The 16,562-nt window shown below is 38.6% G+C and overlaps 1 protein-coding gene across 1 annotated transcript; it reads left to right on the forward strand.

The window, feature by feature from the left end:
• The first annotated feature begins 1,221 nt into the window (after positions 1-1,221).
• On the forward strand, positions 1,222-8,349 carry LOC141440116 (phenoloxidase-activating enzyme-like). The gene is made up of 6 exons (XM_074104583.1): positions 1,222-1,359; positions 2,743-2,832; positions 4,752-4,914; positions 5,291-5,496; positions 7,007-7,152; positions 8,040-8,349. Exons 1-6 carry the CDS (start codon positions 1,311-1,313, stop codon positions 8,286-8,288), a joined length of 903 nt encoding a protein of 300 aa, XP_073960684.1. The 5' UTR covers positions 1,222-1,310; the 3' UTR covers positions 8,289-8,349.
• Positions 8,350-16,562: the final 8,213 nt, after the last annotated feature.

Consider the following 16,562-nt stretch of genomic DNA (forward strand, 5'->3'; position numbering starts at 1 on the left):
TTCAGCAGAGGGTTTTTTCGAACCTTTTTTTAATATTCATAAGTGCTTATTTATTTTACATTCATTAAATTTATTTGACTTTGACTTCTGGATTTCTGTCTCAAAAAAACGGACCATAATGTAACTGAAAGAAACAGACACAACGAAACAATTAATGTAATTGTGCAAGATAACTTATAATGCCCTGGTGTTTAATTTAATAAATAGAGTAGGTAAACATCGTATTATTTTAAAACAGACATTTATATGCGTCTGTGAAGTTTTAGGATCAATGAACTTGTGGGGCAGAGTTGAATTTAAATATAACTTGATCTTTACTTTAAAATCTTGTTTGAAACGGATTATGTCTGTCTAGGTGCCTCATGTAATTTAACCAGTAAAAGCTAGAGTCTAACCAGCGAAACGTTCTCTCGTTTTACTCGTACAGCATAAAGAATTGCAAGAAGAAAAATACCACACATACGTGATTTAATTTTCCTTGACTGTTCAAGGCGAACTTATTCTTTTAAAGGATCTCTACCAGTCACCCTATATTTCAAGCTTGAGCTATTGTTATTATTATTTCTTGTTTTTATTTTATTGTTTTATATTGACATTTAAATTGTTTACATATCCTTGACATTTTGGCCATTATTCTTCTTTAATGTTAATTTCAATGTGTTTTTATTCTGACGATCCTTTGAGGAGAACCATTCTTATTTTAAATGTTTTCATTCACATAATGACATGCTTAGAATTTCATTTTTTTACAATTACTTATCTTATTACATTTGACGATTTCAATACAAATTCTTATAACTGGCATTTATGTAAATTATAATGTAATGATGTATTGAATGAATAAATAAACTAAACACTCACTCACAAATTTTCACATTTATAATATTAAGTAGGATTCCTAACAATAGCCTAAAATATACATTTTGTATATAGGTAACCTGGAGTAACAGCCGACGTATCTTAAATTTTTTTTTTAAATAGTAACCCGACTACTTGCATGTGGGTTATTTCATGCTCTATTTTGAATAGGAAGGATTTAAAACCAGTTATGTTAGTAACTTCTCGTCACTGTTACAAATATAGATTTTACCGTCTAGGGACTTAGTGCAAACTTGCATATGCAGACGAAACAAGATACACTTTAAAGCAGAAGTATGAGATCACAATGTAAAATGATAAGTTTGTGAACAGCATTTATAGAGTGGTCGGCACATTTTCTGAGAATTTATTTTAAATATTGTTTTGTACAGACAAAGACGTGCTTGAGAACCAAGTTTTTAATATAATTTAAGAAAAACCAAGTGTTTATCATGGTTTTATTAAATTTGTGGCTGCTTGCCATATTGTGTTGTGTATCAGGTAATTAAAATGATAATGTTTGACATAACTCTTTTTTTCTCTGAAACCATTTATTTTTAAGAATTCTTAAAACAAACCTAACTCATAGAGTTTTACAGGCTGACCATTTAAAAAATTATGAAAAGTGTTTGGTTTTAGAGGGAAAAAAATTATGACTTACAATAACTATGACAAACATTACATTATGACTTATAAAATTATGGCAGTCGGAAGGATCGCGACAACATACATTTGAATATAGTCATGTCTATGTATTTGTGTTTGCTGCCCGTTTTTTTTTTAACATGCTCATGTACATAAATGCGGTGGTAGGGTGCGTCATTTTTAGATTAGACAAGCTCTATGATAATATTCAATTTTAACTAGCTTTGGCTTATGACTCCATTTTCGAAGAATTTGCTTGTCGCTATCCCGCGGTAAACTTTGTGTTTTCCTGGGATAAAAAATATTCTACAGGATGCCTCTGACCATGGAGTTCGATTCTACTTGCATAACTGAGCTAATTTTGTTTTGTAACATTTTCAAAGTTGAATTCAGGTAAATTATTGATCCTCAATTATTTTTAATAGATATCCGTATATTTTTTTATTTTTTTTATTTTTTATTCGACTGGATGGCAAACGAGCAAGTGGGTCTCCTGATGGTAAGAGATCACCACCGCCCATAAACATCTGCAACACCAGGGGTATTGCAGATGCGTTGCCAACCTAGAGGCCTAAGGTGGGATACCTCTAGTGCCAGTAATTTCACCGGTTGTCTTACTCTCCACGCCGAAACACAACAGTGCAAGCACTGCTGCTTCACGGCAGGATTAGCGAGCAAGATGGTGGTAGCAATCCGGGCGGACCTTGCACAAGGTCCTACCACCTGCCAATCAAAAAATAATAATCAGGGAGTAATTTATGTACACCAGTCGACCCTGCCCCAATGTAAGCAAAGATTGAACTATATTCAATGATTTATAGTAAGAACGCAATAACAAAGTCTACAGTCAAAATAAAAATACAATTGAAAATTAAATCTATAGGAAAACTTACTTGGTTACTTTACTATTATGTAGATCAGAGTTCTAACTTAGTTAACCTACTTTTGCAGGTGGTAGGACTTTGTGCAAGCTCCGCCCGGATTGCTACCACCATCTTGCTCGCTAATCCTGCCGTGAAGCAACAGTGCTTGCACTGTTGTTTTCGGCGTGGAGAGTAAGACAGCTGGTGAAATTACTGGCACGTGAGGTATCCCATCTTAGGCCTCTAGGTTGGCAACGCGTCTGCAATACTCCTGGTGTTGCAGATGTTTATGGGCGGTGGTGATCTCTTACCATCAGGAGACCCACTTGCTCGTTTGCCATCCAGTTGAATAAAAAAAAAAAATGTTTTTTTTAAGGTTATGCTGACAAATGTATACCTTCTATACAACCTCCGAACCAGAACAGTGGCTGCTGTGGAGTGGCAGCTAATAATCTTAAAAGAATTTGTAAGTACCAGTCGTAAATACACCAAAATAATACCGTCTGTCCCACTAGCCCCATTGAGTTTTCCCATCATGGGACAACTGACACGATTTTGTCCCAGTAGTCCCATGGGACAAGTAATAGCAGAGAGCACGGCCGTTCCTTACCTGAGCTGTTGCATGCCTAATTGTGTGAAAGCGGTTGGTGGGTGCACCTTTGGATGAAGAAAATGAGTAGAACAGACGTGGCTATGCCGTGTTAGTGGTGTAGGTATGTATTTTGTAAAAACGACAATTATTGTAGCTATACAAGTTCTTAACCCGGCACGACCTTAACCTTTTGGATATTTACTCGCTCTATCGGTGACCTTTTGATGAAATTCGTCCATTTATATACATTACCAACACATTAAATATTCTATCCGAGCACACTGTGAGGACTAGTAAATAAGCTTTTAGAAAGAATTATTTGAATAACTACGCAATTTTGTAAAAATATCTGTATAAAAATAAAAATTATAACAAAAAATTTAACCGACTACAAAAAACCATGAAAATAATTTTCTACCAGTCGGAAGTCGGTCGGTGCCTCAGCAAGAGCCAGCAGGAGTGGTCATCTACCTCACCTACGCACTTTATATTGGGCTTCAATCACTCCTGCTGGCTCGTGCTGAGGCACCGACCGACTTCAGACTGGTAGAAAATTATTTTCATGGTTTTTTGTGTGTGTTAAATTTTTTGTTATACATTATACATTACTACAGTATATTTAATAATACAATGACTGTTTATTGAACACGATATATTAACTAATACACAAAATAAATACATAGAGAAGAAATAGAAGGTAAGCAATGGTGGTCAGTGGCCACGAGCCTGAAGACGAAGCGTTGGCAGACCTTCCACTAGGTGCATCACGCATGTAAGACGAGAGTAAAGTCATCATCATCATCATATCAACCGTAGGACGTCCACTGGACATAGGCCTCCCCCATGGACCTCCAGTTGCTTCGAATGGAAGCGGCCTGCATCCAATTTGAAACCGCAGCTTTAGCAACTTCATCCGTCCATCTCTTTGGTGGACGTCCTTCGCTGCGCCTGCCGCTCCGCGGGCTCCATTCGAAAACTTTTCGACCCCAACAGCAATACGTTCTCCGTGTTATACACGATGGCTCATTTAGATCGGTCATTATGGGAAAGTCTGAAACTATAAGACATACGAAGATCTGTTTCTAGGAATCATGTCATCGATTTTAATAACAAGAAATTTTTTATTCATCATTAAAAAAAACTGTACTCAGCTCGAGTATCGAGCGCGGATGTTTTGAAGAACAAAACTTACATTATTAAAGAATATTTAATACAATACACTTTATTTATTATAGATACCGTGTTTCATAGTAACATTTATTGCTTATGACCTACACTCCACTCAAAATAGAAAGAAAAGAAAGAAAGAAAGAAAGGTTTATTTTGGCTCCATAAGTACCACCTAAAAACTAAGACTAAAACTAGCACTAAAACTATGTAACTTGGTGACACGGCAGGACAGGATATCAAAAAGGGTCTCCACTCAGCATGTGTTGCCCAAACGTTAAATAAACATGTATGCATGAGCCAGAATAAAATTAATCTACGTTTTATTTTTGAAAACAACCGGGTTCGATTCCCGAACTGAGTACGAGTTTTTAATTTTAATGTATGAATCCGTTTTTCTTGTTACTGATATCGATGACATGGTTCCTAAGAACAGATCTTCGTATGTCTTATAGTTTCAGACTTTCCCGTACTGATCGATCTAAATGAGCCACCCTGTATATTATGGTCTGCCCAATGCCACTTCAACGAGCTAATTTGCTTGGCTATATCGGGATCCTCATTTTTCTACGTATCTCCACCAGCTCGAGTGAAGTCTAACTTATATCGAACTTTCTTAATTACAGCGGGCTTCCACCCCGCTCTCGATGAGTACCCATGGACGGCGTTGGTGGAATACAAGAAGCGTAACCAGACTGCACTAAAATGCAGTGCAGTCCTGATAAGCGGACGGTACGCTTTATCAGGTGCCCAGTGCATCTCTGGGAACACAGAACGCATCGGGGTACCGTATGTATTTACAAATGAAAAAATATTTTCCTTATTTTTATGCTATATTACGCTAAATTACTAAATGTGCGAAATGTTCAAAATAAATGATCTCGGAATATAATTTATGTTCTAATGTCTAATGTGTAATTAGAGCGTACATTACAGTCCTAGAACACATATCCAATAATTGTAAGTATGGGATATTACGTAGGACATTGTATCCTAGAGTATTGACTTATCAATGCCCAATAGAGGACACATTGATTAGCAGTTACATAAAATTAAAGATGGCAGCTACCGGAACAGTGACTATTGCTTGGACCATTGCATTATAAAAGTTTATTTGTTATATAAATAAAATAGTAATGATTCATTAATTTATTTGTTTTTACAGAATCAATATTCGTCTCGGTGATTACGATGTGACTAATGATGGTCCAGACTGCGTAGATGACGGAGATGGCAAATCTTGTAACACTGGTGCTCTTACAATTCCCATTGAGAAGATCATCAAACATCCCAAATATCAAGAAAGTAACAGAAGAAGCCGTGAGCATGACATCGCTTTGATAAAACTGAAAGAAACTGCTCCATATACTGGTAAATATTTTTTACTACCTTAATCTGCGTTTCTACCGAAGGTAAATGAACCACCAGATACCAGATTGGTAAATAAAACGCTTCTATTGGTTCATGAAAAAACACATTCTTCGCAATACATCCTCGCACATCTTTGGTAGAAACGCAACCTTATTACTGAGTCTTTAATCGTCGTATGCAAGTGATTGGCCTGACATTGCGTTGGAACAGGAGGTGAGGAGGTCAAGAGAGGGGTCTTTGCCCAGCAGTGGTACAGTTTACCAGACTAGTTAAAAAAAAATTGTGCCTGGCACTTGACTTTAAATTCTAGAATTTTCCTAAATTCCCATTAGGATTCCCAAGATCTAAACATGGTCTTCGTTTACGATAATACAAAGATTACTCATGAAAAACATTATGTTCCGAGACTTATTGAGATTTTCGGGATTTTACATCTAGATTTCGGGGAAATAAAAAGTAATTTATATATTATGGAGATCGACCTACTAAAAGACAATTTTTTTTTTGCGTTATTCCATCGAAATTTCTATAGTTCCTTTCTTAGTGCACCGCTATGACCTTCAAGGAATATGTTTTCCAAATTTCCAGTCTCAAGTTTCAGTGTTTTGTTTCAGTTAGTATAGAATATTATAGATAATGCTCTTTATTTGTCACCCAGTGTTTTAATGCAATGAACAATAGAGGTGACATCAAGGTGTCATAAAGTTTTAGTGCTTTAGGTAGTGCATCAGCTGACTCAGTATAGAATTATGCTCTCTATTCGTCACCCAGAGGTTTTATGTCACCAGCAATAGGTGACATCAAGATGTCGTCAGGTTTCAGTGCTTTAGGTAATGCATTAGCTGAGTCAGTATAGAATATACTTTCTATTCTTTACCCATTGGTTTTATGTAGGTAGAGAGCAAAACAGGTAACATCAAGGTGTCATCAAGTTTTAGCTTTTAGCGCTTTAGGTAATGCTTTTGCTGAGTTAGTAAAGAATAATGCTCTCTATTCGTTACCTAGCGGTTTTACGTCGTGAGCAATAGGTGATATAAAGATGTCGTCGAGTTTCAATGCTTTAGTAGTGCTCTAGCTGACAGAATGTTTTAGACTATCGCGGTCATTACTTAGTCCGCGTACATTGGATTTAGACTACTTGGTACTTGGTTTTTAACTCCCGACGCAAAAAGAGGGATGTTATAAGTTTGACCGCTATGTGTCTGTATGTCTGTATGTCTGTCTGTCTGTCTGTGGCACCGTAGCTCTTAAACGGGTGGACCGATTTGAATGCGATTTTCTTTATTTGAAAGCAGGTTTTTTAGCAATGGTTCTTAGACATGTTTCATCAAAATCGGTTAAGCCGTTTTTGAGATATTGAACTTTATAGTGACAAAGTCGGGAGTTTTCCAACTTTTTGTTGGTTAGGTTAGGTTAATGCACTAGCTGAGTTAGTATAGAATAATGCTCTCTTTTTGTTATCTAGAGATTTGATATCGTGAAATTTATCCAACGTTTTGCTTTTTTATAGATTTCATTCGTCCCATCTGCCTGCCTACATCGGACGTAACTAATGCGCCGCGTAGCTTCGTGCTTGCTGGATGGGGTTCCGTTAACAACACGGGTTCTCTGAGTAACATTCTTCATCACGTAAACTTGCCCTTAATCGACGCTGATGTAAGAAACTTTCAATATCTAACTTATTTTTAACTAATATAGCTTAGTGATGGCAATACGGACTAACATTTCGGAAAATTCAAAAGCGCCCGGGTTGAATCCACTTAACCTTGGATTGGAAGGCCAAAGTACAAACCATTTTTGGCCTACTATCATATCATCAACGTTAAAGAGTTGCACTCTTGTCAGTGGAGTAATTGCTACAGTGTCTTTACTCTTAGGACAACGTCCGAAATACCGAGTTTTTAGAGTTCTTTCTCAAAACAGCTCTAATATTGTTAATTATTTGATTAAATTACTTAAAAATATATTTTACTATCTCTATAAACAGGCTGTTTCGAATTATTCAATCGTAAATCGGTTATTTGAGTTTGGACTCGACTGTACCTACAGTAGATTGCTAAAATAAGTATCTATTTGAATCACTCAAAAATGTTACCATGGCCACTATGGTCTTATTACGTCAAAACCTGTGGTACAAATTTTTGAAACATATTTTTATACTTGATACTTACTTATTTTTGTACCATCAGCCAAATATGTGGTCTACCACCTTAGAGTTGATAATCGTTTGCATGTCATAAAACAATAACGCCAATAGAGGTGTCTCTCAACTTGAAATTTCGACTTTAGCGACATATTCATTTGATAGGAACTTGTTTACAAATTGATAGACCACTTATTTGGCTGATGGTACATAAGTTAGAGATACCTTAGGGTTTTGCATGCTATTGCGTAAAATATGGCCCACTGCTGTCATTTCTATTGCTAATGGCATAAAACTAAAGATGGCAGCTAGTGGGACAGTGACCAGCACTCGGACATCTGCCGAATATACATTTTCTTTTTTTCTTACGTTAAATCAATTCAATTATTTTCCCTTACAGACGTGTAAGTCAGCAATAAAAAATGCACGATTTCCTGAACTGGGGAGCGGCCAACTGTGCGCGGGTGGAGAAGGAAAAGACTCTTGCGCTGGGGACTCAGGGGCTCCACTGATGTACCAACATGACGTGTTTGAACTGGCCGGTATTGTCAGCTTTGGATTCCAACCTTGCGGTACGATTGGAAAGCCAGGAGTGTACACTAAGGTCTTTGCATACATGGATTGGATACGGGAGAATATTGTTGAGTAGTTCCTCATTCATCATAAATATCAGCTGTAGGATGTGTATCTAAGCATAAAGTGTTGCTTTTGTTTCGGTTAAGTAAAGTTGAATAAATACTTAAATTGCTTGAAGATGCAGTGGTATTAAAATATATTTTTTTAAATTAGAAACGGCGTGCTAACTTTGTGCAATAAAAATATTCAAATGATTATGATCTTTTTTAATACTTTGCTAGTTCTGTTTTATTTTCAGAATCTTTTTTAACCCCCTACGCAAAAAGAGGGTTTTTAAGTTTGACCGCAATGTGTCTGTGTGTCTGTCTGTGGCATCGTAGCTCTTAAACGGGTGGACCGATTTGAATGCGGTTTCTTTATTTGAAAGCAGGTTTTCTAGCGACGGTTCTTATCATGTCAAAGTGATTACTCCTGACCACAACCGCTGCAATGAGGCTGAAAAGTCAAAGAAATCCAATTAATATTAAAAATGCGAAAGTTTGTAAGTCTGTTTGTTTGTTCATCACGCCTAAGCCTAAACTGATTTACTTAGTTGAAATTCGGTATACAGACATAAGATAGCTTTTACCTATCTCTGAAAATTGCATACTCGAATAGCGATAGCGATAACCGAATTCTACGCGGGCGGAGTCGCTGGTAACGGCTAGTCTTAGGGGCTGTTTCACCATCCATTGATTAGTGTTAACTGACGGTTAAATGTGATGCCGTCTCTATTTGTTTTGTTCGAATAGACGGAGACGGCATCACATTTAACCGTCAGTTAACACTAATCAATGGATGGTGAAACAGCCCCTTAGTAATATAAAATATACTGGTCATTCAGTATCATCACCATCGTCCTACTGTTTGGTACAGGCCTCCTCTCAGAATAAGAGGGCTTGGGCCGTAGTTCCGACGCAGGGCCAGTGCAGATTGGTAACTTCGCACACGTAACTGATGCGTGCTTCAGGGATTTCCTCACGTTTTTCAAATTTCAAATGTAATTTCACACATGAATTTCGAAGAACTCCGGGGTGTGAGCCCGAGTTTGAACCCACGATCCTCTACTTGAGGGGCCATCGCTCAAACCACTAGGCCACCACAGCTGTTCCAATTAACTACTTGTATCTTACACTTGTCCAGTTTTTCCTTGTTGAATAAAAAAACCGGCCAACTACGAGTACTCGCGCATTAAGCAAAAAAAACAAGTTGGTTGTATGGAAGCCCCCATAAATATTTATTTTATTCTGTTTTTCGTATTTGCTGTTATGGCGGCCAAAGTAATACATAATTTGTAAAAAAATCAAGTGCCTAGCTATTATTGCTCAAGAGATAGAGCCCTGTGACAGACGGACGGATAGACAGACAGACAGACAGTGGAGTCTCAATAATAGGGTTCCGATGGCACCCTTTGGGTATGGACAATGCACTGTCATCAAAAAAAAATTGCAATTATTCGGAGTTCTTGCTGTAGTGACAAAAATCCGAACTTTTTCCTTTAGTCCTTGTAGCATAGTATAAAACAGTAGACAATCTACAAACGTACCTAATAAGGTTTTTTTTGCAACTTATGAATATGCCATGATACTAAAATATAAATAAAGAGCCAATGTTTATCGAAGATAAAATAATTAATAAATAAATATCATAAAGCATTTCTTTCTCGGTCTTATCATGAATTTCAAACTTTTACAACTCTCTCATTAGGTATGTAAAGGTAGCTTAGAAAATATTTTTTTGTTTTATTTGTTTCTTTACTTCTCAATAAAAAATCGCAGCATGACAATAAATACTGAGCTGTAAAATTCATATTCAATAAAAAAAACAGAAGACTTTTATTTTTGATAGCACGCATTATTAAGCTTTGAAAAACGCATTATTAAGCTTTACTAAAATTAGGTAGTTAAGTCTAAACAAATTGCTTTGTTAATGACAGATTCACATGAGTATGACAAAAGACCGAGCCTACATTATTTCTACTTTTGGCCACTATGAGCGCTGCGATAGATTTCATTACCCCCTACTAGTACTTCGCACCCAGCAAATACACAACCAACCACACAACACCACATTGTAATTCGAGTGCCCCATCACTAGATACAACGGACCGGCTGAGGACTTTGAACACCTGACAAGTGATGCGAAGTTGTATCTGAAGAGTTGTAATTTTTAATTTAAATCATAATATTAATTGCATTAGATAATTTTTGACAAATGTGTTAACCAATGTTAAATCGCCAAACGATAAATAAATATACCCAAAATGTAGATTTATTACTGTATTTACACTATGCACGTAGCTTACCTGTCCTCAGTTTTTTGTTTACCTCGACAATAGCTCTAGCTGTGATCGGGGAGTCGTGTGAATGGTACGTGAGCCCCATCCAAATGGGCAACGGCTAGCTCCGGTTTAGACGTAGTGCGGCCTCGGCCTGAGGGTTAGGGTTTTTTTTTATTCGACTGGATGGCAAACAAGCAAGTGGGTCTCCTGATGGTAAGAGATCACCACCGCCCATAAACATCTGCAACACCAGGGGTATTGCAGACGCGTTGCCAACCTAGAGGCCTAAGATGGGATACCTCACGTGCCAGAAATTTCACCGGCTGTCTTACTCTCCACGCTGAAACACAACAGTGCAAGCACTGCTGCTTCACGGCAGGATTAGCGAGCAAGATGGTGGTAGCAATCCGGGCGGACCTTGCACAAGGTCCTACCACCTGCAAAATTTCCACCTGCAATGTTACCTGATTATTGAATCCGATTTTCCACGGGTTTATCATCATCATCACATCATAGCAGAGCAGCAAGTGCAGCGTAGGACGTCCACCAACGAGATGGACAGATGACCTGGTTAAAGCCGTGGATTGAAGGTGGATGCAGGATGTCCAACGGTGGACGTCTTATGGCTGATTGATGATGATAGGCCTCTAGTTACTTTTTTGAACATGAAACTACCGTGAGACTCACTCATATTAAATATATTGACCCGGATAACTCACGTCTTAAATCGAGTTTAGCCCGATATGTTTTGGGCTAATCCGTAGCCCTTCCTGTTAGGCTGGAAACTGCTCGACCGACGGTACGTCCTGACCGTACGTCCCAAACGTCACCGCTGACCATCGCTTGCAAAAATTCATTCAGTGCTACGCTGACGGCGAACTGCGGGGCGTGTGTACATTTCACAGGTCGGTCACTCCGCCAGCGAAGCACTGAACGCATCCATACAATCTCATAGCTCGTCGGTCGACCGACGCCGCGCGACCGACGAGCCGGACCGACGGCTCGACCGACCGTACGCGCGACCGTCGGTCAGCACGTTTCCGTTAGAGCAACACGACTGCGTGCTGCATACGCGCACTGCACGCCGCCGCTCTGCTCGCGCGACTTCCCGACGAAACTGACACCGCCGCACAACTACCCACGTTTTCATCGTCATTTTCATTTTATTATTTTTTTTCTAGTTACTTTGGTTGCTATTATTTTGATTTTCCCCACGTTCATTTTAAGGCCAGCTTTCTCGGATTCTACTTTCAAGTCCTCCAACATAAGTAACATTTCTCCAATGCTCTTCGAGACCAAAACCAGGTCATCAGCAAACCTCAGATTGGTCATTCTCTCTCCATCAATCACTAGCCCTTTCTCTTCCATTGCATCTGTTGGAATATCCATTCTAGCGCTAGGGTTAATAGCTTCGGTGATATTGTGTCCCCTTGCCTGACACCTCGCTTTAAATGAAATTTGTTGGTTTTCTTGTGCAGGGAAACACAGGCAGTTGCGTTTTGACCAAAGTAAAAGACGTCATGGCTGTCATAGCAAAGAAAAAGTGGACATGGGCGGGACACATTGCGAGAATGGACGAGAGTCGCTGGACAAGACGAGTCCTTGAATGGAGACCCAGAGCGGATACTCGGGGGCGCGGCAGACCACCGCAGCGCGGATTGGACTGGATTAGACGGGCATAAGATCGCCAAGAGTGGAAGAAAAGGGAAGATGCCTACATCCAAGATTGGATAACCAAAAGGCCGCCATGATGATGATGATGACTTTGGTTGCATCCACTTTGAACCTGCTGCTTTAACCAGATCATCCGTTTTTGTTAGTGGGTTTTAACAAATTTTAATTTCACGGAACCCAGTCGTGGTTTACAAGCATCCATTTGTCTTTTAATGCTTATACCTACTGGTTTAAGGTTTTTGGGTCAACCCTTAAATTTTATTGAATGTCTCAAGTGATTTGAAATGAATCTTGCTGACAGGACGTTGGGTGATTTTAAAGGAAAGAAAAAGAAAGAAGAAAACATTTATTAAACATTTTTTTAAAGGGTATTTTAGAAGGTACGAGCGTCTTGAAAGATGCAATAGTGTGAAAGTCCTCACTAGGTGGACAGATCTAATGACGGCTGCCTTGTTAATTCCATAATATGACACAACTAGAGTTTACCCGCGGCTTCGCACGCGTAAACTATTCGATCTGGTAGTTACAATTAAAATTCCGGGATTTTAAAAAAATCCTCTGGGAATTCCCAAAATTTATAGCGTGGTCTACATTGAAGTTGTGTTAAGAACAACTGTTCAAAATTTCAAGACCAAACAAAGCGGTTGAAATTTCAAAATTTTATCCGTATTCCATAGGAATATCGGGATAAAAAGTAGCCTATGTGTTATTACAGACGTGCAGCTATCTGCGTACCAATTTCATCCAGCCGTTTTATCGTGAAGGAGTAACAAACATACACACACACACACACACACACACACACACACGCGCACACGCCCACGCCCTCGCCCACTCCCACGCCCACGCCCACGCCCACACACGCACGCACGCACGCACGCACACACGCACGCACGCAGTAAGATAGTATAGTGTCGCTAGTCGCTACTATCATACGTGTGAATGTATAAAGGTATAAAGTAGTTTAGAAGATACTTGTCTCTGTTCCATTGCAATCGTCTTCTAAATACAAAGTATTCAAATTCAAAATTACTACAATTTTAGGGATCCGACTGTACACCTAAAGGGCTTCGTTTTTGCCAACAGAGGTACGGAGCCCTAAAAACGAAGAATAAAATTGCTACACAATTCAGTCTGTGACGTTTTTGTTAAAATTTTTTTTTGTTGATTGTCTTTTTTGTTTTTTTTTTGTACCAAATTTAAAGCAAATCGAATTACCAGCAATGGATGTCGAACTCATGTCGAATGACAATGCAGACAATAAAGCTTGAATTTAATATGATTTTTACAAAAACTATTTTATGTAGAACAAAACAGGCGAAACCGTAGACGTAAGCTAGTTCTAAATATTTTGCTCGCAATATTTATAAAACTAATGAAATGTAAACTTTGCTAAACCTAATAACAAAGCTCAGCTTAATTCGTTACAATTTGAACTAAACAAGAACAAAAAGCGGTTTTTGCTGGATTTGTATTAGAAAATCGCAATTCGTAATATTTCGGCTCGTCAACTAACGAAGGTCTTGTATTGATCGGGAAAGTTATAACGAGACTCTACGAGTCAGCTTTAATGCAGTACACAGAATACAAACTTAATTTATCTATTTATTACTAACCTTCATTTAACTTTCAATGTATGCAATGCAAAATGTGGGAACGTATGAAGGAAAGAAACTTTCGAAAATTGAGATTAAAAAAAAATGTTAATTAAAAAATAAATTTCTATAATATAGAATACGTTGAAAGCAAAACCACGGAAAACACACATAGAAAATTGTTCACCCGATCGTAACTCCAACTTCACAGAACACACAGTAACTAGTCTTCGGTCATTCGGTCCGCTCGTTTACATCAAATCATTTATGAACACAAATCCACCATCATTTATCATACATACACATGTACTCGTATGTGCGAGTAAGTATATAGGTACGGGTCAAATCTTGCATCTGAATTTTGACTTACTTCGAGTGGTCAGATCGACTTGAAATTTGGCATACCTACCTACTTGTGAAGACCGCTATCAATACATTACTGTGGTAGTGAAATTCTGATAGTCCGGCCAGGATCGTCTCCGCATCTTCAGCGATTAATGGCATCGACTTGAAATGAAATTTACTTTGGATGACAATGCCAAGCATAGTCAACAAATGTACACTTAGCAAAAAACGCTTTTTTATTATTATTCAACTGGATGGCAAACGAGCAAATGGGTCTCCTGATGGTAAGAGATCACCACCGCCCATAGACACCTGCAACACCAGGGGGATTGCAGATGCGTTGCCAACCTAGCGGCCTAAAAGATGGGATACCTCAAGGGCCAGTAATTTCACCGGCTGTCTTACTATCCACGCCGAAACACAAACAGTGCAAGCACTGCTGCTTCACGGCAGGATCTGAACAAGGCCCTACCACCTGCACCTAATGTACGTAAAATCTAGCTAAGTCAAATCTTGAACATGCATTAACTATAACATGCATTGCATAAAACAGAAAGAAATCGACGCGATAGTGGTTCCAAATGCGTTAGAGTCTAACGGTTAGACAATAAAGATTACAACTCCCTAACTAAACCGTATCATGCCATGAGCGTAATAGGAACGTGTCAGGAACGGAATGTCAAGCATAGTCTCATACAGAGACACCACCTAGTACAAGCAAATGGTATCACCCTAATACTGGCTATTCAACTGGCTATTTTTCTATCCTTCGATTTTCCAATAGATGGCACCAGTGAGAACACAAATAACACGATACGTATTGCCATCTAGTGAGACACTAAGGATACGGTACACTGACAACAACCAACAAGCTCACCAACTGAGCCTAGACGACTAGTGATACGCATGATGTCTCTGTCTTATTTACGTCATTAGAAGAGAATGGCATGTTTGTCTCAAATAGTTTCGACGAATGTGAGCAAGCGCGGGGCAAGCCCAGCAAGCGCATTCCGGTTATTCGCCATCTAGCGTCACAATTGCAAAACACTACGAAAGCCTCATAGCTAAAATGTAGCCACATGTAGCCTATACTTTCGTATTCTCAATTTATTATTTTTATGGTGTTTCTTATCTTCAAATTAAGGAGTTGAATTAAGGTTGATGTGAAGTTGTGTTTATAAAATATGCTAGTCTTTATTTTAATCTTAATATTTCTACTTAATTCGGCTTATTCACATTATATAATTTACAAATGTTAATAGTAGTGCCATCTATTGCTGTTTTTTTGTATTAAATATAGTTTGTAGGGATTGGTAGGCCATGTCTCATACGTTGCTGTTACGGTCATGGGTACACGGGGTAACGGGTAGAGACCTGAAGCAGAGTTTAGACTTGCAAGAAAAAGCAAAGGCCGCAAACCCAACGAGTTTGTAGTGGTCGATCAGTGGGGGCACACTTAAAACGTCACCGTTTCACGTAGATACACGTTAGCGCCTCTGGCGACAAAATGATTGCACTAAATTGACAAATGTGTCATACTTGGACTTGAAAAATTCAATCTGTCCGCTGTCTGTTGGCAGTCTGGCTTTCGCGGATGATTTTTAAATTTATCTGTTTTTTTGCTGTTTTCTTAAAGTTGTATTACATTGCTCCGCTCGGGTGACCAAGTGATGTGACCACCATAAACTCGTTTGCTTTCCGGCCTCGCGATGTAATGCAACTTGCGGAATTTTTCTTACAGGTCTAAACTGGGCTTTATAGACGTTAAGCTTGTTGTGTGTGTGCATGTACATGTGTGTGTTATGGCAGATTTAGTTCTTCAGCTAGCTACCAGATAGCGCTTGTTACCATACATGCAAATTTGACCATAGAGTTGCCACTCTTTTTCTATATTGGTACTAACTCTTTGTGGTCAATCGAGTGCTGCAAATGTAATGCATGATTTTTCTTGCAAGTCTAAACTCGGCTTTAAAGTCCTCCGACCACGGTCGCTCATACGATATCTTAACATCAGGAGACAGTTCTAGTATTGTTTTCAACAAACACACTGTGTGATAATATCGCAAACGCAGCGCGCCCCACTCACTCAATTAAATGAGATTTATTACGGGATACAAAATAGGGGGCCATGAAATTAGTCAAACGTTTATTCGCACTTTTAGATTGATAAAAGATTGCTTCAATCAAAATGGAATCCGTCAATTCAATGTCTCCTTTGAATAATTGGCACTAATTGAATTGGAATTGAATTTTTAAAAAGAACTGGGCCACTGCTGAGTCAGTTGTCTGCTCCAATGCGCTTCGTTTGAGGGAATTAATTTTAAGATTTGAGGGTAGACGCGAAATGAACGGGATCAGATAAATTAACGGGAACGCGTTCATCTATGCTCAGATTAAGCAGTGCAAGTTTGGG

The sequence above is a fragment of the Choristoneura fumiferana genome, chromosome 22, assembly GCF_025370935.1.
Source record: "Choristoneura fumiferana chromosome 22, NRCan_CFum_1, whole genome shotgun sequence".
In the NCBI taxonomy this organism is placed as follows: Eukaryota; Metazoa; Arthropoda; class Insecta; order Lepidoptera; family Tortricidae; genus Choristoneura; species Choristoneura fumiferana.

What these genes read in the sequence shown, in the direction of transcription:
- LOC141440116 (XM_074104583.1), top strand. Translation starts at nt 1,311, where the DNA reads ATGGTTTTATTAAATTTGTGGCTGCTTGCCATATTGTGTTGTGTATCA. An exon ending in ACAGAACGCATCGGGGTACC is followed by an intron (nt 4,915 to 5,290) that starts GTATGTATTTAC and finishes TTGTTTTTACAG; the next exon opens with AATCAATATTCGTCTCGGTG. An exon ending in TGCCCTTAATCGACGCTGAT is followed by an intron (nt 7,153 to 8,039) that starts GTAAGAAACTTT and finishes TTTCCCTTACAG; the next exon opens with ACGTGTAAGTCAGCAATAAA.